General features: G+C 37.2%; 1 protein-coding gene across 3 annotated transcripts in view; it reads right to left on the bottom strand.

Annotated features, from left to right (window-relative positions):
- KIF1B (kinesin family member 1B) overlaps nucleotides 1–25,554 on the bottom strand; it is a 130,195-nt gene that overhangs the window by 89,301 nt on the left and 15,340 nt on the right. For 2 of the 3 annotated variants that reach the window (XM_065888124.1, XM_065888139.1), the window contains exons 2-9: nucleotides 17,779–17,855; nucleotides 16,858–17,037; nucleotides 14,522–14,587; nucleotides 10,814–10,992; nucleotides 10,121–10,232; nucleotides 6,701–6,778; nucleotides 5,784–5,849; nucleotides 788–863 (exon numbers count right to left, since the gene is read on the bottom strand). In XM_065888124.1, coding sequence (XP_065744196.1) covers nucleotides 788–863; nucleotides 5,784–5,849; nucleotides 6,701–6,778; nucleotides 10,121–10,232; nucleotides 10,814–10,992; nucleotides 14,522–14,587; nucleotides 16,858–17,037; nucleotides 17,779–17,855 — 834 coding nt within the window. Of the gene's footprint in view, nucleotides 1–787; nucleotides 864–5,055; nucleotides 5,074–5,783; nucleotides 5,850–6,700; nucleotides 6,779–10,120; nucleotides 10,233–10,813; nucleotides 10,993–14,521; nucleotides 14,588–16,857; nucleotides 17,038–17,778; nucleotides 17,856–25,554 lie in introns of all 3 variants that reach the window. The other variant, XM_065888131.1, reaches the window with a different exon arrangement.

Here is a 25,554-nt window from a genome sequence, read left to right as displayed (position 1 = left end):
CCATATATATAGATTGCTATGTACAGTGTGGGAAATATAGTCAATAACTACAATAATATCTCTGTATGATAACATATCATAACTAGACTTGTGTGATGATCAGTTTGAAATGTATAGAAATACCAAATCACGTTGTGTAATAGGAACTAACATAGTGCTGTAGGTCAACTATACTTCAAAAACAAATAAACAAACAAACTCACAGAAAAAGAGATCAGATTTGTGGTTACCAGAGGCAGGGGGTAGGGCAGAGGGGAAATTAGATGAAGGTGGTCCAAAGGTAGTACAAACTTCCAGTTATAAGATAAATAAGTACTAGGAATGTAATGTACAACATGATAAATATAATTAACACTGCACTATGTTATAAATGAAAGTTAAGAGAGTAAATCCTAAGAGTTCTCATCACAAGAAAAATTTTTTCTATCTCTTTAATTTGTTTAATCTATATGAGATGATGGATGTTCACTGAACTTACTGTGATAATCATTTCATGATGTATGTAAGTCAAATCATTATGCTGTATGCCTTAAACTTATACAGTGCTGTATGTCAATTATATCTCAATAAAACCAGTAGGAAAAAAAAACAAAAAAATTAAATTAAATTAAATTAAGGTGAGCAAATCCAACCAGCTTGAATCAAGAGAAAAACGAAAAAAGGAAAGAGCACTTACGTTAGTAATAGAGATTTTTCTTCTCAAAAAACAGACATACAGGACAATTAACCACAAAACATAATCAGTAAACAGCTTTAAAAAGATCCACACACTGGTGGATCAACATACCTAGATTTTCTCGAAGGAGCCAAGTAAGTACAGAATCTCTGTACGGAATAAAATCAGTTTTCTTCTTCTTCTTACTCTATTAAACAGAAAGAAATGGCCTTAGCCTCTCAGCGTTGTTACAGAGGAATAATTCACACAAAAGGCAAACCAGTCTAAAATTCCCAAGTAAATTAAATTACAGTAGGATGTCATCACTGTTGAAATTTAACACTCACAGCTTCAGTTCTTCACAATACCCAAAGCTCATCCAATAAATAATTTTTTTATATTTTATTTTTAAAAATTTACAACATACACAGCAGTTTGGAGAGTAGCATAATGAGCTACCACATATCCATCATGCAGCTCCAACCATTATCAATTTTTTGCCAATCACTTTTCAATTATCACTCAAACACTTTTCTACATTTTTTCTTCCTGAACTGTTTTGGAGGAAACTGCAGACCCCATGCCCTTTTATCCCTAAACACTTCAGCAGATAAGGGCATTCTCTTACACAGTCACAGTTCAAGGACCAAATTCAGGAAATTTAACACCAGTACAATACTATTATCTAATACCCTGTCTCGTGTAGGGCTCTAAAGCAAATCCAACATTCTACCTAAATATACTTCAGGTACATATCTCTAACAGAGAAAGACTTTATAAAAAAGAAAAAGTAACTATAAGACCATTCTCACACTTAGCAAAATTAACAGTAATTCCTTAATATCATCTAATACCCAATCCTCAAATAATAATTTTTACTTTTGCAGAGGGACAAGAATGAATCCTGTGTGTTCCAGGTTGGATGTGTAGGAACAACTCATTTAGTTAATGAATTTACTTGGCCAACCACCAAATCAGCAAGTGGGATATTGCATATCTAGTAACTCTTGTATATTAATACACATTTGGTTTCTTTAAAAGGAAATTACGTTCAAAATAAATCCAACCATTAGAATTCGTACTCAAAGTGAAAAGGTCTAAGAAAGTGATGTAATTTGCTAATCTGGAGATTTAAAAAGACTGCAAGATAAAGTTTCTATATTTATCAAGAGTTTACTTGTTTGCAGTACACCTAAAACTAATATAACACTGTAAATCAACTATACTCCAATAAAAATTTAAAAAAAAATAGTTTACTTGTACTGCTCTCTCCATGTCCCTTCTCATTATCACAGGATAAAGCAAAAAGCACCAACGCAAAGCCAGTGCTGAAATGGAGGAAATTACATCCTCTGAAAGTAAAAAACAATGCAAATGCTTTGTGTATAATAGCTACTCCAATATCTGCTGGCTGACTACTATGTCCTGACAGTTTAAGAAGCTACTAAGGGGACCTAGCAGAATGGGATAGGGAGGGTGGGAGGGAGACGCAAGAGGGAGGGGATATGGGGATATATGTATACATATAGCTGATTCACTTTGTTATACAGCAGAAACTAACACAACTCTGTAAAGCAATTATACTCCAGTAAAGACGTCAAAAAAAAAAAAAAAGAAGCTACTAAGGGGAAAGCCAGAGTTCACTGATCAACATTTCCCCAGTAATAGGCAGTTTTATAATCCATTCCTGGTATAATCTGAGGTTACATTAAACTAAGGATGATCTACTTCGTGCTAAAGCGTGGGTACTCAGAAAAATAGTACTAAGTAGCTGACTCTGGTTTGTTGAGGAGGAAAGGAAGTAGGCAAGTTGGCACGTGAATTCCATCTCATCATATATGTCCCCTACATCTTATGCCACTCCACCCACAGACATACGTTCCACCAATTACAAAGTCATTTTCCACAGCAGGTTCTATTTCTAAATTACACAGACCTTTAGCGAGAATTAACCATCTCAGTCATTCACAGCCGAGTGCAACTTTCATTCCACTATAAAATTCTTGGGGCCTGAAACCTCAGTTTATCCTTTCTGTTCCCCACTGCACCTAAACACTCCACTTTGCCTGTGGTTAGTACTGAAAATGCTGCAAGATTTAAAGTATGCCAGTTACAGTGACTGTCAACGGTACTATAAAAATAAGCAGTGTCAGATTCTAAAATGTTCTATTTTCACGTCTGTCAATTAGACTAAATTAAGAAGTAGTTAAATGAAGAAGCATAAATAGAACTTCAATCTTTTCCATTTGAAAATACCACAGAATTTTAGCCATTTCTTCTCCATTTGCTCTCATACAAATTAATCTCCTGTTCTCACATCCATAATGTTTTCAAAATAAGTGTTTCAGTATTTACATAAAAAGCTTTACTTAGATCATTAACCTCTCTAAAAAGAAATACTACTAAGTATGGATGGTAATAATCCTGTTTCTCCCCTCAGCGGAAATAATAATACATCTTAATTCACCAAAACTCATGCTTGTTACATAAAAACTAAAATTTATTTCTGATCTATTACAGTTTATGACACAGATACAAAGTACTAAACTGGGTTTTATAAAACTGATTATAAAAAAATCATTTGCGGGCTTCCCTGGTGGCGCAGTGGTTGAGAGTTCGCCTGCCGATGCAGGGGATGCAGGTTCATGCCCTGGTCCGGGAAGATCCCACATGCCGCGGAGCGGCTAGGCCCGTGAGCCATGGCCTCTGAGCCTGCGCGTCCGGAGCCTGTGTTCCGCAATGGGAGAGGCCACAACAGTGAGAGGCCCGCGTTCCGCAAAAAAAAAAAAAATCATTTGCAAAATTTTGTGGCATAGAGCAGTGTGGGAAACACATAGAAAACTAGGACTCTTCTTCTGGTTGATATGGGTGTGAACAGATAAGCAAATGGAGAAGTTAGAATAATCACTAAATTTTAAGTCTTCATTGTTCTGGGACCCAGATTAGATATGTGAAGAATATCCACACATGTATAATATCAAATAAGAGAGAGATGTCTTAATCTAAGGCAGCTTTACAAAAATAAAAAACAGAAACAGGGGCTTCTGGTGGCGCAGAGGTTACGAATCCGCCTGCCAATGCAGGGGACACGGGTTCGAGCATGAGGATCCCACATGCCGCGGAGCACCTGAGCCCGTGCACCACAACTGCTGAGCCTGCACCACAACTGCTGAGCCTGCACTCTAGAGCCCACGAGTCACAACTACTTAAGCCCATGTGCCTAGAGCCCGTGCTCTGCAACAAGAGAAGCCACTGCAATGAGAAACCCATGCACTGCAATGAAAAGTAGCCCCCGCTCGCCTCAGCTAGAGAAAGCCCGCATGAAGCAATGAAGACCCAACGCAGCAAAAAAAAATAAAACTAAAAAGAAAAAACAAAAAAAGAGCATTATGTTTTATTAATATTTTTGTAGAAGTAGAGAATACACAAATCTATACATTTAAAAATATTTCAATGCAGACACTGCCTCTATCCCTGATGTTACTCTTGTGATTCAGAACAAATTGTTAAAGTGCTCTATTATTTATGCTAAAGAGTAGTAATAAATTTTAGAATATCTATGTAGAATTTAAGGAAAAGAAAAATCTATTGTATCTGGATTAATAAGGATGCAAATAATGTGTTTTGTAGATACAGTTAGAAGTTTAACTTGATTCTAGAGCCTTCACTTTACGTATAATCAAACAGTAGAAAAAAAATTTTTTAATGATTCAATAATCCATGACTTTCCACGGTAGGAAACAAGATAATACAAAGAGGTTTAAAAAATATATACTAATTATTTCAAGAAGCCAGCTGTTTTTTTGTTGTTTTGTTTTTTTGCGGTACGTGGGCCTTTCACTGTTGTGGCCTCTCCCATTGCGGAACACAGGCTCCGGATGTGCAGGCTCAGCAGCCATGGCTCACGGGCCCAGCCGCTCCGCGGCATGTGGGATCTTCCCGGACCAGGGCATGAACCTGTGTCCCCTGCATCGGCAGGCGGACTCTCAACCACTGCGCCACCAGGGAAGCCCCCCAGCTATGTTTTAGAATGGTACCCATAAGAAATTTCTTTGATTGCTCTTTAAGAGGTTTATAGGCGACTTCTTCAAGTGACAATCTTATAGATCGCTAGGAGAAGCACCATAAGATAACACAATATAGAAGCAACCTCAAATTTCTCTCTTGTTCCCTTATTCATTCTCCAAAGCACATCATGGTCCCTAAATTAATTTTGGTGTGTAGTCTCATGATTCATGGTCACCCTAAACAGCAATTATAAATTCCAGAGCTAGAAAATAAATAACAAAAAGTTTTTTGAAGGTCCCATTCCTACTTAGGCCTCCATATATCCTGCTGAGGATTTAAAATCATCACAACTGATTATACAGCTAGTTCGTTTCTACCAAGCCCCACCATACCTTGCTGGTGCAATTATCCTACAGATGAAAGCATTTAAAAGAGAATGAAAACACAGGATAAGCCTCCAAATAGAAAATATTTTGTTTAAATTTTAAGTCATAAATTGAATATGACTTCTCAGAGACAAGCAAGAAAACACTTAACTCTTTTTAGGGATTCAAATGAGGTACTAAACTAAATTAAAGCATACAGTACCTAGTAGTTCCTTAGCTTCTAACCTAAATAATGAAGCCCCTTATACAAAAATTGTTTCAGCTTTAGTGTTCCACAGCTAAGGAATAAGAAAAAATAAAACTATTTTTAAAAGTATATTATTGGCCCACAAATCAACAGCATTCACCAAGGCAAATTGCTCAAAATACTCTAAAATGTACAGTATCCTATCTAGAAAAGATCATATAGAAAAGAATATGTAATAAATGCTACACTGGGTTTTTATGAGAGATATAAAATAAGGCTCAAATAGTCAAACCTTAGGTCTTTGCAAAGACCTAGTTTTAATTCTAGCCTTTACAGATCTACATTTACTTTCATTCTCCTTAATCACTTTTATTTTCAGTACAAAGTCAAAGTGTGTTATACCCAGTATCTTATCTGAAAAGCTTTAAAAGGAGAAAGGCAAGATTATATAAAAGGACCAAGAGAACATTCTTCATAAGCCACCATAAAATATCGTCAAGTACATGTGTTGAACAAATTTTCTCATGCAATGAAGTATAACACTTACCACCTCTGCCAAGGCTGAAATGACTTTACCCAGAGTTGTAAGAGACTTATTAATATTTGCTCCTTCCTGAAATCAACACCAAACATAAAAGAATTATGATCATTTCTACTATTGCCACATCATATATAACACATAAAATACAATTAACCATATGCTAGCATTATTTGTTTATTTATGACCACAAGTTCTAAAAACCTCCTTTAACCCTCAATCTTTACTCCTCTCCACTTGTTGACATGCCAGGACCACATGCCTAACTCACAGTCCTGAAGTATCGTCAAGATGTCTATGCTCCAAAAACTTACAGATGTAGCCTTCTTCCAACAACTCAATGACATGAGTTTATCTCTAGAAAACATATCTCTAGAAAACTCCATGCTTGTTCTCACATCTAGATCTTGTGTATTCTTTTCCCATTACTGTCCCTTACTTCCATCTAACCAAATTCTGACTGTTGCTCAAAATACAATTCAATTTTCACCTTGACCATGAAATCCACCTTAACTATTATCATGTAACATATCTTTGCATTGAAGTTACAGATCAGAAGACAGAAAACTTTTTCTGTAAAATGTTTTGTGGGCCATGTGGTCTCTGCTGCAACTTCTCAACCCTATCACTATAGCACGAAAGCAGCCACAGACAATACACAGATAGATGTAGCTGTGTCCCAATAAAATTTTATTTACAAAAACAGGCCGTGGGCCGGATTTGGCCTACTGGCCATAGTTTGCTGACCTGTGTTATAGAATCTGTTTTTTTTGGCCGCGCTGCACAGCTTACGGGACCTTAATTCCCCGACCAGGAATTGAACCCGTGCCCTCAGCAGTGAAAGCGAGGAGTCCTAACCACTGGACCACCAGGGAATTCCCAAAGAACATTTATTGACTAGGCTATTTGTTTGGTAAGATAAATACCTTTAATCGAGTCCCTTTGGCACCAGTTGAATCAGCTCGTTCACTTCCCGCTAGATCCACCAAGCTGATTTTACTGACCTGGTAAAGAACAATAACACTGGGGCAATTAAAAAATAAGCAAGGTAGAAGTAGAAAACATTTAGAGGCAAGAAATTAAAAGATTAAGTCATAGAGAACACTAAAAATATTAATTAGACCTCATACGTGGCATAAGAAGACAAACATACTGTAGTCAATTTAAAGAGCATGCAGGGGCTTCCCTGGTGGCACAGTGATTGAGAGTCTGCCTGCCGATGCAGGGGACACGGGTTCGTGCCCCGGTCCGGGAGGGTCCCACATGCCGCGGAGTGGCTGGGCCCGTGAGCCATGGCCGCTGAGCCTGCGCGTCCGGAGCCCGTGCTCCGCAACGGGAGAGGCCACAACAGTGAGAGGCCTGCGTACCGCAAAAAAATAAAAAATAAAAAAAATAAGGAGCATGCAAAAAAATTTCGTGTCAATTATCTTGGTTTAAAAGAAGTAATTTTAGGATAAACACATTTTAAAATGATATGTCATAAAAATGTATAAAACTCATTAACCCATTAAATGGCATATTAAAAATGAAGCTTCTAACAACTGGAACTCTCACACACTGCTGATGGGAATGTAAAATTTTACAATCACTTTTGAAAGCAGTTTGGCAGATTCTTAAGAAACTAAATGTACACCTACAGTAAGACTCAACCATCCTACTCCTAGGTATCTTTTGTTGTTGTTTTTTATTCTTTTTTTTTTAATTCTTTTTTTTTTTTGGCCACACCGTGTGGCATACAGGATCTTAGTTCGCCGACCAGGGATTGAACCCGCACCCCCTGCAGTAGAAGCGTGGATTCTTAACCACTGGACCACCAGGGAAGTCTCCTACTCCTAGGTATTTACCAAGAGAAACAAAAAACAAGTATGCACACAAAGACCTGTATACAAATGTTCATGGCATCTTCATCTGTAATGACCAAAAACTGTTCATTTAAATGACCATCAATAGATGAGGTAATGCGCAAACTGTGATCTATCTATACAATGGAATACTGATCAGCAATGAAAATGAGTGAACTATGGATACACACAACAATACAGATGAATCTCTAGATCATTATGCTAAGCTGAAAGAAGCTGGCAGAAAATAGTACGTACTATATGATTCTATTTATACAAAGTTCTGGAGAGTGTTAACTAATCTATAGTGACAGAAATCAAATCAGGGATTGCCTGAGGATGAGAATGGAAGAGATTACGAAGGGGTATAAGGCAACTTTTGGCAGTAATAGAAATTTTCATTATCTGAATTGTGGTACTGGTTTTACAGGTGTACAGGTAGTCCCCCCTTATCCACCGTTTCACTTTCCACAGTTTCAGTTACCTATGGTCAACGGCAGTCAGAAAATATTAAATGGAAAATTCCAGAAATGAACAATTCACAGGTTTTAAATTGTGTGTCATTCTAAGCAGCATGATAAAATCTTGCTCTATCCCAGTCCTTGCCTGGGATGTGACCATCCCTTTGTCCAGCATATCCCAGTCCTTAGTCACTTAGTAGCTGGCTCAGTTACCAGACCAACTGTTGTGGTATCACAGTGCTGGTGTTCAAGTGACCCTTATTTTACTTAATAATGGCCCCAAAGTGCAAGAGTAGTAATGCTGGTAATTCAGATATACCAAAGAGAAGCCGTAAAGTGCTTCCTTTAAGTGTATGCTGAGGTTGCTCATATCTACGGTAACAATGAATCTTCTATTCGTGAAATTGTGAAGAGGAAAAGGAAATTCATGCTAGTTTTGCTGTTGCACTTCAGGCTGCAAAAGTTATGGCCACAGTGTGTGATAACTGCTTAGTTAAGATGGAAAAGGCACTAAATTTGTACAATAAGATATTCTGAGAGTGAGAGAGACTACATTCACATATCAATATCACAGTATATTATCGTAATTGTTCTATCTTATTATTGTCATTAATCTCTTACTGTGCCTAATTTATAAATTAAACTTTATCCTAAATATAAATGTATGGGAAAAAAACAGTATATATAAGGTTTTGATACTATCTGCAGTTTCAGGCATTCACTGCGGGTCTTGGAATGTTATCTCCAGCAGATAAAGGGTGGGACTACTGTATATATATGTGATCCAATTTTATACTCTAAATATGTGTTGTTTGTTGCACTTCAATAACACCTCAATAAAGTTGTTTAAAAAAATTTTTTAAAGCTTCAGGAAAGTTTACAGAAAAGTATCCAAAACAGATTATCAAGGAAGCTATGGTTATGGGTTAATGTCATTATTTTTGTAGATTTAACATCAGGGAAGAAAAGAAAAAATTCTTTCACATAGCATGTTCCTTGGTGCCATTCAGACAAATACTACTAAATGACATTAATATAGAACCTCTGGCTAGGCAGTGTCAAGTTATTTGATCACCTATATGAAGAGTGTATTTTGAAAAATAATCTTCAGCTAAAATGAACAAACAAGTCACCAACTAAAAGCTGATTTTAGTTTTTAGTGATATCAGCATCACAAAGTACTCAGTTTATAAGGCAAGATCTTTTATAACAGCCAGGACAATAAATCTAACTTCAGATTTAAAAATCCAGCTGCGTGCTACTTAGGAATGTAGGCAGAGTAGAAATCAACGTAAGTCTATTATTAATAGTAATAACAATAAAATTAACATTTATTGAGTGGCTACTCTGTGCCAGGCACTAGTAGATGCACTTACCCTATATTAATATTTACTCCTCTTCACCAATCCTGTGAGGTTAGAGAAACTGAGGCACAAAGACTAACTTGGCCAACATAACACTGCAGAAAAATGGCAGAGCTAAGATCTAAAGCAAGCAGTTTAATCCCGAAGTCTACTAAATTTAACCAACCACTGTAGAAAATGAGAAACTAACAAGCACAGGTATTTGACGAACATCAGAAATACTGTGCAGTTATTTTTTTCCCAAGAATAAAATACATATTGTCTGCTTAACTGTTTGCTTAAACAGTTTAATTCCACAGTAACATTATCAGAGCTCAAAAAAGTAAAATACACATACCAGAGAAGTTAACAAGGTAATTAATAGATTCTAGTCAAGAAGAAAAGGAAGGATCTTCTTCCCCACACAACTGCTTAACTCTATTGCATAGAGCAGTTTTTGAGACTCAAAAGTCTTGGATTGTTTTTTCTTAACCTTATTTTCTATCTTGCAATTTCACTCAAGAACCCACGCTCAAAACTGGTTTAGAGTGGAATAAAAATGACTAGTGCAAAGTATAAAATACCCTTCATTAAGTAAAAGGGCAACTTTCTTCCCTTCCACAAAATCAGAAGGTAGCAGGAGGGACTTCTGAAAATCCCCATTCCACACAACTCAAGCCCAGACACTGAAGTTCTCCTACCTTCTCAGTGGAGAGGTTGGTTTCAGTATCATGTTTCTTCTGGGTGAAAACAATGGTAAACACAGCGTGGGAACGGCTACTTGTTTCATTCATGTTGGTAGCTGCCACTGTCCTAAAAAAACATAAATGTGACCACATGACAATGGAATCATTAGATGAATGTTAAAATGACAATAGCCTTCAAATTATAAGCATAACAATCACAAGCAACAGCCTTAAACTTATTCAGATTACAAGATTGTCACTTACACAAAATTGCTCTCAATATACCTTATCTGTGAACTTATCAAGTTACCTGCCAACTCCAAAGGCACCCCATCAGAATCATTCTTCATACTCCAGCTATACCTTTAGAAACCACCAAGGCATTTGATTTTTATTCTTTATTAGGTGCTCAGTTATTCTGGAATCAATTACTACCATAGGCATGTGATAACCAACATTTTACCACAACTCGATGAAAACCTAATAGTAAAACTTAAAGTTCTAACGTGTTTCAGCAGTGCATTGTTTGGATGAGAAGGATACCAAATATGTTGAGGACCCTGCTTCTCTAGCATAGCCAAAGGATCAGAGGACTCCACAGGGAAAGCAACTTTCATAGTTACAAATGTGGTCTCAAATCCTTAACCAGGAACAAAAGGCCTCAAAATATACCAAAGACCTCAGTCATCAGTCTATTTCCTACCATACCTGGCTTTGTTCCCAGCATCCATGAGGTCAGCAATGTCTGTGTAGGAAGTTACTGCCAACTTTGACAGATCCTCCACATATGGGCCAAGAAGTGGATGTTCACGCACACGCAAGTTACCCTTGTTTTTTGGATTCAGCAAGTCTCGTACTCTTTCACAGTAAATTTCCATGTAGCTCACCTAGGAACATATTATTAAAGTGATTTAGAGGACTTGGAAAAAGAAATCCTATACATTAAAAAGATTTTAAAATCTTTTTATCTTTTCACCTTTTATTAAAAGCTCTACAATTAGAGATCAGTAACCTTTACAACATGAAATACCAATTCCAGTCCCTTTTATTCTATTACCAGTAACATAGATATAACTGAGTAGGTTAGAACCAGCCTTCTGACTTTCTCAGGAAAGAAAAGGGGGTAAACAGGCTCTCTCAGCACACAATAGCTGCTACTTGTCTTAGGCAGAAAAAGTATCATTTTTAGTAGTAACTTATCAGTTATTAGTGTTTTGGGTTTTTTTAATGCATGCTGTTGTCAATAATTGGGGATTACAATGAGGTTACTCCAAAAGCTTGGAAACAAGGTTTCTATTAGTGTTAAAACCAAGGAACAACATCAATATTTCAGAGCAGGTTAGACAAAAGAGATCTGCGACTCATACTTTAAGTCTGGCCACATTGTGACCAAACATATATCTATCAGAAGGGGTAAGCGTTGGTTAGTGTGGAACCTGATTGTTTGGGAGGACCTATCCAAGTCCCCTGGGGAAAGGGGAAGCCACAGACAGTACACTTCAGGAATTCTTGTCCCATCAGCAAGAACATTCCTATCATGGAAAGGGGTGTATTAGACTATCATTTCTTCATCTGAAGCAACTGAACATTTAATTTGTCTAATCAACTCCTCTCCAATTCCATACTCACCAAAAAAAACAACAGGGTTCCAATAGAGGTCTGCCCACAGGAGGATAATATACCAGTCTTGCTAATGTGAGTGTTCTGGTCAGGGTAATATTTGTTCCTCATGGGAAAGTAACAAACCAACACGGTGGTTTCCTAACATCAGTCAGATGAGCTTCACTCAAGAGTCTGGCTCTGAAGGATCTACAAGATCAGACCTCTAAGCAACCAAGGCTCTGAAGTGGGAAAAATTCACCACAGTAAGCCTCATCACCATGCTTCCCTAGGAATAAAACACTTCTGTGTCACTGAGTTGTTCAAGCATACAATGTAACTCCTGCATTCTTCAAGTTTAAATTTCTAGAGAAACACTTTCAGAATATCTGAAATAAAACTGTATCTCCATTCCATTCTCTTTCAATCTGCTCTATTTTTATACTGTATTTTAAAATCAGTTTTTAAAATACTGAAAACCCTCAAAAGATAATTGATCTATTACAAGAATAAAACAACAGGACAACAAATATTCTTTCTTAAAGCAGGTTATCCTAGATGAGAAATTGAAATGGCAACTTTAATCATTCTCGTGTACTTAAAACTTGTACATACAATCCTGAATCCCAGGAAGATACTGTATTTTCTTGGAAAACTTGCTGTCCCTTTTCACACAGGCATGGTACTAAGAGGACCCAAATAACCTGAGTAAGGTTGATGTGCTCTGTTACATATTCTCTAATATGCAAATCCATCTAAAGACATCACTGCTTCTGAACCAACCATCATAGACCCCACTTGGCAAATTCAGTTCCCTGAGCACCATCAGCTTCTAGGCACTTTATAGGCACTTGGCATACATCAGTAAATAAGGATCCCTGCCCTAATGAGCTTATGATTCTAAAAGGGATACTGAAAATAAACAACAAACATAAAAAATAAGTAAAATATTATAAAGTAGGTTAGAAGTGATGAATAGTATAAAAAAAAAAAAGAACAGAGCAAGAGAGGTCAGGAGTGCTGGGGTAGAGGGCAAGTTGCAAAATTAAATAAGGTGGTCATGGCAAGCCTCATTGAGAGGGTATGATCTGAGCAAAAGACTTGGAGGTGAAAACTTAGTCAAAAAGATACTGGGACTTCCCTGGTGGCAAAGACTCTGAAATCCCAATGCAGGGGGCCCGGGTTCAATCCCTGGTCAGGGAACAAGATCCCACACGCATGCCACAGCTAAGGAGCCCGCTTGCTGAAACTAAGGAGTCTGCCTGTCCCAACTAAGACCCGGCGCAACTAAATAAATAAATATTAAAAAGAAAAAAAAAAAAAGACATCCAGGAAAGAAAATTTCAGGCCAAAAGAAATGTAAATGAAAAGGCACTGAGGTAGGAATGTTCCTGGTGTATTCCAGAAACAGCAAAAAAGAAAAAAGAAGGCCAGTGTGGCTGCAGCAGAGTAAAGAAGGGAGAGAGGCGGGAGAGGAGGTAGAGGTCCCACCAATGTGAAGAACAACAAAGTTGTTGTTCACATTGGGATTAGGGATACACTGTGCACTCCAAATAAGCCTGTGAACTCTGAATAATATGAAAGAAAATGGCAGCTTCTTTTATTACCTATAAGCTCAAAAACTTCAATCACATTGTCACTCTCCCTATCCTTTGAATTTATTTAAAATTTATATTTTAATAGGAATGATTAATAAAGATCTACTGATTTTCATTTGTTATACATTTAATATTCAAAAAAGAATAGTTATAGGATGAGACAAGCTATTCAGAGAATTCATTTTAACAAAACATATTTTTAGAGCAGCGCATTCCCCTTTTGGTGCATCACAGTTACCAGGCAGAATTCTTTGAAATTTATACAACACTTTAAAGGTAAAGAAAAAACCCAAAGCAGCTAAGTGGATCAACTAAGAATTGCATAAGACCTATAGAAAGTCACAACATACACATTTTTAAAAATCTAGAAGTCACTTAAAAAACAGACTGATTTCTCAAAACAACAAGCTCATGTTAACAGAATGTTTTAATAACTTCAGCTACTATGAAACTGAATACCAAAATTGGGGATGTGTAAAACAACAGCTTCATAAAGCACTTGTACAAAAAAGTGGAAATGTTTATCAAATAAACTAACATATATAATGTAATTCTACAGACCTCTTCTCAAAAGAACTAGGGTATATACACTGAATGGAGAATAACTTTCCAAGATTGTAAACAATTACAAAGGGGAGAAGAGGAGAAGAGATTTGATTACATATATTTTAAAAACTTATGCCTGTCAAAAGTCATTATTAATAATATTAAAGGGGGAAGAGTTCATGCAAATGAATAACAAAAACATTGCAATCCCAAAATGTAAACAGGCATATACATAATTTACAAGATGTTCAATCACACTGCTAATCAAAGAAATTCTAATTTTAAGAGTGAGAAAATTTCCCTTATTAAATTGGCAAAGATTAAAAAATAAAATTACTAAACGTTGACGAGGACACAGTGGGTGCTTACACCCTCCTGATGGAATAGAAAATTGGTATAGCCTTTCAAAAGGCCATTTGGCAATTCAAATGTACCATCTGACAACCAACATACATAAGAAGGAAATAACTGAAAATAAAGCCACAAACTTATGAACAAGGATTTAATTGCAACATTCTTCATTATAACCAAAACTTACAAATAGCCTCAAAGTACAGAACTGGGGCAATGGTTAAGTGATCTATAGCTCAGTCATAATTAGGAACCATTTAAAAGTAGCATTTGAGGGAATGGAGTACAGAGGACTCTGTTTTTAATCCACAGTTTTACGCACCTCTACAGAGTAAGACATTTCTTCGTTACAGTTGTCATTGATTTTCTCAAATAGTTCTTCACATAACTGTAGAAACAGAATGAGAGGCACGAAGAGCATAAATCAGAAGTACTACATTACCTATGCGTGCTAAAGGGATTAGCGAGATCCCCTTTCTCTTTTTTTCTCTAAATATTAATGGCATCAACATCAAAGGTAAATGCTTTGAATGAAATAAAAGGAAAGTTTTTAATACATTCTTCTCATCTAATCCCTATTGTCCCTCAACAGTATCACCTCAATAATGTTTCCTTAGAAAGAAAGCCACATATAGGGGAAGAGAAGGGATTATGTCTCTTCTATTGTTAATGTCATTGATTTTACTTCATGTGAATTCAACTCTTCATATTATACTAGAATTAACTGTGACTCAACGATCAGTATTATAATTGTAGGAGTAAAACTACTATTAAACTGTATTTTGCACACTTATTTATCATGACATAAATTGTATTATATGTTCTGTTACTATATACATTGTAAATTCATACATATATGCACAGAGAGAATATACACTATTTGAAAAGAGTAATAAATAAAGGTATTTTTGAGAATAATTTTGACTCTATAAATTTTTCCCCTTTACCTCTGCCTTAAGATTCCAATCCCTTTTATGAGAGGCTGTTCCATTACACAGTGACATTTCTAACAGAAAACAATTTTTCTAGATCAGGAAAATTATAAAATTTCTCTCTCCCTATCCTTTGAATTTATTTAAAATATGTGATGTTTTGAATAAGAATAATTAAGAAAAATCCACTGAATTTTCATTTGCTATATATTTAGTATTAAGGCAATCAATACACATTTGAAAAATGAACTATATGTTCATGAATCTCTAGAAGTCTAAATAGAATTTAAGATGGATTTTAAGTAGCAGTTTCTAAAACATAAGTCTTCTTAAAAATTCATGCTTTGACATTAAAACAAAATATTCAAAAATTCTACCAGAAAAGAGATACATATGTAACTATACAAGAATTCCAATAACAAATAAATTAAAGGAAATAGAAGGACTATTTAATATTACTTGCTATATCTACAAACAATTATTTTATTGTCAAAGAAGTTAATACATAGTAGTAAAAGCAAAGACTTAGACCTGTGCTTGGCACATTATGAGTGCTACATTTAATGTTTCCTCTAATTAGTATTATAATTATTACCATTACTATACACAAAGAAGGACAATTCCCAAATATATGTCTTAATACAGACATTACCTTTTACGTTAAAAAACAAAATAGGGACTTCCCTGGTGGTCCAGGGAGTGAGACTCCGTGCTCCCAATGCAGGGGGCCTGGGTTCAATCCCTGATTTGGGGAACTAGATCCGCATGCATAACACAAATAAGAAGTACGCGTGCCGCAGCTAAAGATCCTTGCGTGCCACAACTAAGACCTGGCACAGCCACAATTTTAAAAAATATATTTGAGTGTGAGTGTGTGTGTGTGTGTGTGTGTGTGTGCGTGCATGCTAGTATGTTCATTTTTTTCTGAAAATGTCCTAATCTTCATTAATAACAAGCATTTCAATTATATAGCTGAATTTAAAATTATAATCCAGTAATCCATTCAAAAAAGTAGATATTGCTCCCTTATATATTTTATTTTCAGAATACAGCAATGGCCACACTAGGCCTATAGTAAAAGAACACTTTAAAATTAATCCCAAATATCATTAATAAAAGCAAACCATGTTCCTGTTACTAGCAAAAGAAGTTCTTCTTAAATGTACCTGTGTCACGACTTTTCTCCATTCCCAAACAATACAGAATCAAAAGACTAACTGCTCTTAAAAAAGAAAAAAACCTCAGACTGTTCAAGCTTTAAGTGATAGAATTAATTTAACAAGATAAAAGGAAAGCAATCAAATAAGGCAATCAAAAAACAAAAATAAACATATTCTTAAGAGGTGATCTATATATGAACTTGGGAAAAAAAATCAGACCAACAACACTCACCAGGTGTCCCCAGGATTCAGAACAGAGCCTGACACATACTATCACTTTTTAAAGAAGCTGATAACATTGTTCAAAAGATAAAGTAACATGGCACTGGATATACAGCAAAACCTTTACAAAAAGTCAACTTTCCCACCTTTAAAAACAGACATGAATACATATCAGTCTTTTCCATCAGACTGTTAGCTCCTCTCAGGGAAAGAGATTTATCTTTGTGCCTCGCATACAATAGTCCCTGAATAAATGTTTGCTAATAAAAATAATTGTTAATGCAATTGAGGACTAAGAGTAATAATGAACAGAGGTTTTTCATTCTTGTTTTTTTGTTTTTTACCTGTGGAATGATGCCAGCCTGGCTTTCTTCTTGTTTACCCATCATTGTATAAGACTTCCCAGCACCAGTCTGCCCATAGGCAAAAATACAGACATTATATCCTTCAAAGGCATGTAAGAGCATTTCCTTTCCAATATCATTGTACACACGGTTTTGAGATGCAAAACAGGGATCTTCGGGCTGTAAGGATTAAAAGGAAAAATAAATGGCATTTTATTCATATTGTTTCCTATGCTTATTTGATTACTTCTATAATAAATAAAAGTGTTTGAAATCAGAATAATCACCTAAAATATATTTTTAAGTCCCCCCTACATATAGTTTATTTTTCCCATTAAATGCACACACACAGAGGCACTATTAGAGACATCCAGGCCAGCCATACATAAAAATACCTACATGAAATTATCTGACATGATTACATTTCATTTTACATAACCTTGAAAGTATTACTCTTCCATTCACAGGGAGCTCCAAGAAAATTTTAAGTGGAAAATGGGGCTGAAAGATCAAAGATCAAGTCCACATACAAAAATATTTCTTTTAATTCGCTCCAGGTGGTATGGCTATTTCTCAATAAACACAGCTTTCAGTGAAGAATGTTTTCCATCCCCTTTCACAGGCTCTTCCCCCGGCAATTAGGCTTTGCAATAGTTTAAAACATCTCCTACTCTAACACAAAATAGGAAAAAAAGAACAAAAATGCGTAACAAAGAGATGCAGAAGCAAACTAGTTTAGGAACAATCCCTAGAAGCCAGCAAGATTTGGGGTCCTATAATCAGTAAGGGGATACTGCAAAGGGTCTTACTCTTCATTTCCCTAGATGTTGGTAATCTTTGCTTTCCCTGTGGACCTGCAGGCTCTTTCAAAAGGTTTAAAACCCACACTGTTCTACCACGCTGCACCATGGGTACACTCACCGAGGTGTGAGACCAGTAGGAGTAGTCAAAGCTGAAGGACTTTGGAGCTTCCTTTGGGTTCTTTGGGTTAATAATACCTAGAGGATAAAAATGTTTTGATTTTATAAGTGACTCAGTTAAATGTTGTTTAGTTCAGCATGATGTTATACTGTAAACTCAAAACATCCAAATCAGTAAATTCATACCACTGAATCTGAACTGGGCAATTGAAAAACAAAAATAATCACATTTTTAATAGGTAGGATCTATATAGAGAACTTGAAAAGAATCAGACCAACAACATTTACTAGATGTCACCAGAATTTACAACAGAGCTTGGAACATAGTAGGTGCTCAGTAAATGTCTTGTGACTGAATCCCAGGTAAGTTAGCAGACAAAATTTGGAAATGGACCATGTTACTATTTCAAGGTGCTTCATAAGGCTTGAAATATTTCAATATAACAGAAATAAAAATTAGAAAATTACTGAATTAATCCAACCACTATTTAAAACAAACACTTTTTAAAGATCCTATCATCTACTTAAGAAAAGCATTTAGGGGCTTCCCTGGTGGCGCAGTGGTTGAGAGTCCGCCTGCCGATGCGGGGGACACGGGTTCGTGCCCCGGTCCGGGAAGATCCACATGCTGCGGAGCGGCTGGGCCCGTGAGCCATGGCCGCTGAGCCTGCGCGTCCGGAGCCTGTGCTCCGCAACGGGAGAGGCCACAGCAGTGAGAGGCCCGCGTACCGCAAAAAAAAAAAAAAAAGAAAAAGAAAAGAAAAGAAAAGCATTTAGTAATGAAGCATTCATTGGAAGGATAGTTTTTGTGAAATCCACAATTGATAATAACTAATATGTAAGTTACTAGATGTATGTATACACTAGAAACACAGACCTCTAAATCATCTGTAGAATGTCATAAACAGTAAAATTACTTTTGACTGAAAAGTATGAAGCCTCACTGTCCATATTAAAAGTGATTTCTCGGGACTTCCCTGGCGGTCCAGTGGTTAGGACTCCGTGCTTCCACCGCAGGGGCACGGGTTCGACCCCTGGTCGGGGAACTAAGATCCCGCATGCCACACGACATGGCCAAAAAATAAATAAAATTGTTTTTAAAAAGTGATTTCTCATGTGATTAACCCAGTCACATACTTCAGGGACTGACTGAATGCTGAGGCTTGGCCTCTCTTCCTTCCTCACACACACAAAGCTTTAGCACCTCATATTTCACACAGAATAGAATCATTGTAACATGTGGTCATGAAATCGCCTCAAAGCCCAGACCAACCAATCCACTTCTCTAAGGCAGGGCCACATCCCAAGCTATCTGAGATCAGGATTAAAAAATAAATCTGCCCCGGGCAGCTGTTGCTCAGGATACAAATAGCAACCGTTGCTACGGTGCTTAGCTCTCTCTCACTGGATTCCACGGGGCATGGCCACATTTATGTTCCAACCTCAAATGCTGACGAAGTACTAACAAGGCTCACACAGCACATAATCACGTGACAAGGAGACATGGTTCTAGAAAGAACATCTCCCCACACACAAATGGTAGCCTAAGCAAAGAAGCACACTTCTAAACAAAAGGCACTACCTACAAGATTTAAATAACAGCCAACATCCATGGAGCACTTACTCTGAGCTCTAAGTACTTTCTGTGCACAAACCTGTTTAATCCTCCCAACCACTCAATACGGCAGATGTTTTATTATCCCCATTTTATAAAGAAATCATCAAAAAGAGGTTAAGTAACTTACCCAAGGCTACAGAGCTAGCTAGTGGCGATTCAGGATGTGAGTTTGGAGAGTCTAGTTCCTGAGCCCAGTCACCCAACAATTAAATACTCCCTATATGCGGCGATCACCAAGGCAAACACGGTAAGGCATTTCTATGCATATGTATACATATGTGCATGTAAATGCACATTTATGACCACTGCCCCCCCAAACTGTATCACAGGCATTGCTCAGAACTCTCCTTACAACATCTGAAACTAGGAACTATGAGAATTATAGTTCCTAAAAGATGAAAGAGCACACACAAACTCTACCAAGGAAACAGAAATTAGTGTCATACTTCGTGAACCAGATTCCAGGTTTCAGTGGCTCAGCAATAGGACAATAACAATATATAGGGTATGACCTCTGAAGTAGACTTCATCACTCGAAACCACGGTTAAAATAAACACTTTCTAACCTTTAGGAAATCCACTGTCATAAAACTTTTAAGCCGCATTTCATTAAATCTTGAGCTACTCACTGGTAGTACCAATTCTGCCAAGAACGATTTAAGAAAGGGCAAGTTTTCAGATCCTACTCCTTTGTTCCCTTTTCTCTAGTAAAGGAAAAGAAAAACTATGCCAGTGAGTAACTTCCTTGATTCACACGAAATCCTTTTCCTCTTCCTCAATATACCCTTCTCCCAGATCTTTGAAACTTCTGAAACTAATAAATTTTCCTAACTTCCATCTTCAAAACCAAGCTGCTTTTTATTTTTATCTATTTTTTTCTTTCCAGCTATTATGCACTCCACTCAGCACATGGATGCATGAATTCATTTAACAAACTTTTTTGGGGCACATTTGCTGTGTATTAAGTGTTAGATATACAAAGAAAGATAAGAAAGATACAACCTTTTTTCTTTTTTATTGAAGTAACATTGGTATATAACGTTAGATAACTTTCATGTGTACAACATTGTATTTCTACTTCTGTACCAAACTGCCTTTTAAATAACTGCCTCCAGGCAACAAAAATATCTTTAACATAAATAAGTAAATCAAAATATAATCTTAAAGAGCCATTTATATAAGTTATGTCAAACAAGATGAAATTTACCCACAATATTTAAAAGATTTTAATTCCTAAATGAAAGATATTTATATTAAAGACACCTTGGAAAAATGCAAAATTCAATATTCTTGTTACCTGACTTAGCGGGGGAAAGGTGTAAGCAGAAAGACTCAGAAGGTATGGGTCATTTCTATATGTTAGAATGGGTGGCAGTTACAGAGTTGTTTTATATTATTCTTTATATTTACATATACATTGTATTATCTTGACTATTTTAAATATTTACTAGCAAAAATTTTTTTAAACTCCAAAACTCTGCAAAGGAAAAAAACTGTTATAAGGATAAAATATTAATGACAGCGCTTGAGCACATCAGAAGCCCATGAACTCCACTATTACTTGCATGGACAATGAATTAATATTTTCATATGTACCAAAGGATTTTTCTTTCTGAATAACAGCTGTGATCTCACTTCCTTTAACCCAACTAAGAAACAGGATGTTTCCAACCATTAATAAAAATGGGGAAGGGGGAGAGAGAACATGTAATTGAAAGGGTATAGGATTTGGAAACAAAGGACCAGCATCAGTAAGAACAATTAAGAAATATATTTAGATTTAGGGAATTCCCTGATGGTCCAGTGGTTAGGACTCTGAGCTTTCACTGCTGAGGACCCAGGTTCAATCTCTGGTTGGGAACTAAGATCCCACAAGGCGCACAGCACAACCAAAAAATATATCTATCTATCTATCTATCTATAGATAGATAGATATAGATATATATAGATTTAGATTTTTCTGTGACCTTGGGTATTGCTACACTTTTGTGTCCCCTCTAAAACTGAGGTAAGGGACTTCCCTGGTGGTCCAGTGATTAAGATTCTGCGCTCCCAATGCAGGGGGTCCGGGTTCGATCCCTGGTCAGGGAACTAGATCCCGCATGCCACAACTAAGAGCTCGCATGCCGCAACTAAAAGATCCCGCATGTGGCAACAAAGATCCTGCGTGCAGCAACTAAGACCCAGCCAAACAAATAGTTAAAAATAAAACTGAGGTAATACCTAGTTCACAGGATTAAATGAGTAAAGCACTACACAAATGTTAATTTTCAAAAATAGGTATTTTATCTTGTTTTAAATTCCCCCAATGTTTGGTGGGTATGATAACCATATTCCGTGGTTTTTAAACCAAAGCAAGGAAAGTTCACTGATAAAATAAGCTAAAGCATAAGAATTCTACTTCTTGGCAAGAGTCAAAATACTACATTGGAGTCCTTTAAATGTGCCATCAAATCTCTGGTGCTCCTACCACATTAAAAATCCCTTCAGTACATGGACCATGTCTTATGGATCCTCTACACTGCCCTATACCAAACAGGCACTCAGATGAATGTGCTCCACAGGTCATGTGTAATTTTAATTTCATTAAATCTTGTACCATTTTCAGGAACCTAAAAGGAAAAACCAAAACAGTAATATACCTATGCAATATATACATAAAATACCAGTAATTTTATTAACTTTCACAGTAAGAATATAGAGAGAATTCTATCACCGAAAAGACTGGGCAATATTTAACACAGTGATTCTTGTATCAAAGTCAACTGAGCTAAAACACAGTGTGCAGGACTTCTAATTTTTCTCCCAGAAAGCATGCACATATGAATGGAATTCTAGTAATTAATGAATATGTTCAACATATAAACCATATTTTCACCAATGTAAAAGCTATTACAAATATTTATGCCTCCCAGGGTCAGGTGTTATCAGTGGACGGAGTTTGTCTCAGATAAATCAACACTTTTTCTTCAAGGAATGGACTCCTGGCATATCTTTGAGGACTAGTCAGAACATAACTCTATTTTAAGTGCTGTATACTTCATAGTGCTTTATTTCCTATAAAAAGCATCATTTCATGCCACTTCTCAAGACCCCTTTTAAACTCCTTCTGCACCTGAGGCCTCTTCTTCTATCAAGATTTCTCTGGACACACAGTATACTCCACATCTGGACCCACCTCTACCAGCAATTCTCCACATCTGATCTACATTGTCAGTTCTACTTTCAAAATGTATCCAGAATCCCACGACTTCTCACCACCACCATCAGTACCACCCTGGTCAACTCACCATCTCTCTCGCCTGGATGACTGCAATACCTACTAACTGGGCTCGCCATTTTTCCCCTGAGCCCCTGAAAAGTCTCATCTCCACGCTGTAGATAATGACCCTTCTCAGACGTAATCCGGATCACCTCCACGGCAAACCTCCAGTGAACCTTCCGATAATACACTGAACAAAACTCCACTCCCTCTGTGACCTCCTCTCCAAAGATTCAATCTTTACTCTGATCCCACCGGCCTTCTTACTGAAGACACATTCTCATTTCAGGGTCTTTGTACGTACTGCTCTGCTGGGAATGCTTTCTCCCAGGTATCTGACTCACCCACTCCTTAATTTCACAGTTCTCTATTCAAACATCACCTTATCAGACAGCCCTTTTCTGACCATTTAATTTAAATCAGCATTCACTTCACTCTCCATCCTCTTACCCTGCCTTATTTTTCTTTATTGCTCTCATGACCACCTGACTTATTATATGAGTCACTAGAACTTCTGTTTCATTCACGGTTCTATCCCCTAGCTCCCAGGACAGTGCCTGACATACAGTAGATACTCAATATATACCCAAAAAACTAATGAATATGTTAGTTTCATCTTTCCTTACAGACTGTCCCTTCTTTGTGGCTGGAAACCATGACCCCTCTTTCTATATCACTCACAGTACTGACTTCATAAGTAGGTGACGCTTATTTGTGAACTGGAATGTAGCTCTCTCAATACCACTTGCTTACTAAGTCTTTTCTCCCTGAGCAACCAACTAATTCAGCTTCTGGCAAGAATCATTAACCTCCAGGAAAGGAGGTATCTAAATTCCAGTCTACAGAACAGAAATACAACTTCTAGGAAACAGCAGTAATAGGTAAACAGGGAACAAGAGGAAAGATTACCAGGTTTTAAATAGTACAGGCAAAAGAAGATGTGCTGATGGAGGTCAGCAGGAAGGGCAAGGATAAAGCAAAGTACATTGGGGGCAGAAGAGTGGAATAGGTACTAGAAATCCTCTTCCTCCCCAGGTCTTTACAATTGTCCTTTACACTTTGCATTTCACAGGAAATATGGAATCTCATGGCAGATGGAGGTATCTTACCACATTAAAATCTGTTGCTGCAAAATTTTCTCCAGTGTCCCAGATATGACAAGCTTGCCTCGCGTAACGATTCTTGTGTAGGTATGAAACAAATTCTTGACCTCACACACAAGACACACACCCAAGAGGCACTGCCATATGGTAAAAACACCAAAAGACGTAAATAGATGCTAATGTTCTCAGCATTCATCTTTCCAAGTAGTTCCCCTGAAACATACATTCAATTAGAAGGGTGAGGTGCTCAGCACCCGGCTCAATGCCCAGCACAGAGCAGGGATTATACAGGAACTGGTTGAATCACTGTTGAATATCATAGCTACATCCAGGATGGTGCATCACTCAAAGCCCAGATGTTACAACAACATCCATCCGGACAAGTCCATGTTCCTGATCTTTCTGCCTATCTTCCAGTAGTCCCTGCCCCTTTGCCCTGTGTACTTGTACTCAATGAGCTCCCAAGTCTGAAATAATGCTAGTTTCCACGCTGACATTACTCTTTCTCAAAGGAAGGGTTATCACAAAAGATCCAAGATCCTATTTTAAGAAAGGAAAAGTTAAGAGCCCTTTATTCACTGGGCACATTTACTGAGCACATTTATTAAGCACAAACTATGTACCAGGTACTGGGTTAGGGATACAATGGCAAGCAAAAGAGTTATTTCCACCCTTCTAGAGCTCAGAGTTAGTGGAGGAGACAGACATATAATCACACAAAATAAATACATGCTTTCAAATTATGGTAAGATCCATGCTAGATAAGCATGGGGTCCTATAAGAACATATAAGTAGAAACATATAAAAGGAAACATATATAAAAGAGGCAATTTTTTAGTCAGTAAACTCTGATTTGGTGAAAGAGAAGGGGGAGCTGAAGGGTAAGTAGGAGATAGCTAAGGAAAGCCGAGTGATAATAATATCAGCCAACACCTACTGAATGCTTACTATGTTCCAAGCCCTGTGCTAAAGCATTACATGTACACACTCATTTAATCCACAAAATAACCTCACGTTGCATCATCTCCATTTTACACTTGGAGCACCTGAGTTGTCCAAGGCCAGAGCCTGGACTGAAATTTGGACCATCTGGCTCCAAGGCTCTGACCCACTGGGCAATGTGTATCCCAGGCCAGGGAACTGCATTAGGAAGCCCTGGGGCAAAAAGAAGGACGTGAAACCCAGGCACTGGTTTGACAGGTGTAGCTCAAATGCAGTGAGCTGCAAAGGGTAGAAAAGCACTAAATCTCAGGGTCGTGGACAGACCTCAAGGAGCTGGTGAACTCCTGAGCAGTGAGAAGCCACTGGAGTGGCTTGACTACAGTGATGGATGGACTAAAGCATGGAGACTGGATTGGAGGAAAGCATGAATGGAAGTGTGGAGACCAATTACACAGAACACAACCACTACTGCAGAACATCTTTGCCATTTACATAATGCCTCCCATGAGAACTGCATCTGGCATCAGAAATCCATGAGTTTCAGTCTGTGGCATTTGTGCGGGCCAGGAGAAAGAAAGGTCCTATATCAAAAGCATTGTGTTTCTTGATCCAAAACTGAATTTTGTCTTACAATTTGACCCAATATTCAATGATCAAAACCTGAGTTGATCTAGAAAATATTTCTAGAAGACATTATTAAATATTTTAGCAGTGAAGGAAATAGAATACTGTAGAGGCTTTGATCTAACTCCACCCTAAGTATCCAATATTATCCTAGGGTCCATCTATAAACTCAGTACATAACAATCAGTAAGCCTCAGTTTTCTTATCTGTAAAATGGGTACAACAATA

Source organism: Phocoena phocoena, chromosome 1 (assembly GCF_963924675.1).
Source record: "Phocoena phocoena chromosome 1, mPhoPho1.1, whole genome shotgun sequence".
Lineage (NCBI taxonomy): Eukaryota > Metazoa > Chordata > Mammalia > Artiodactyla > Phocoenidae > Phocoena > Phocoena phocoena.
Note: the sequence above shows the minus strand (reverse complement) of the source record. Positions and strands in the feature narration are given on the sequence as shown.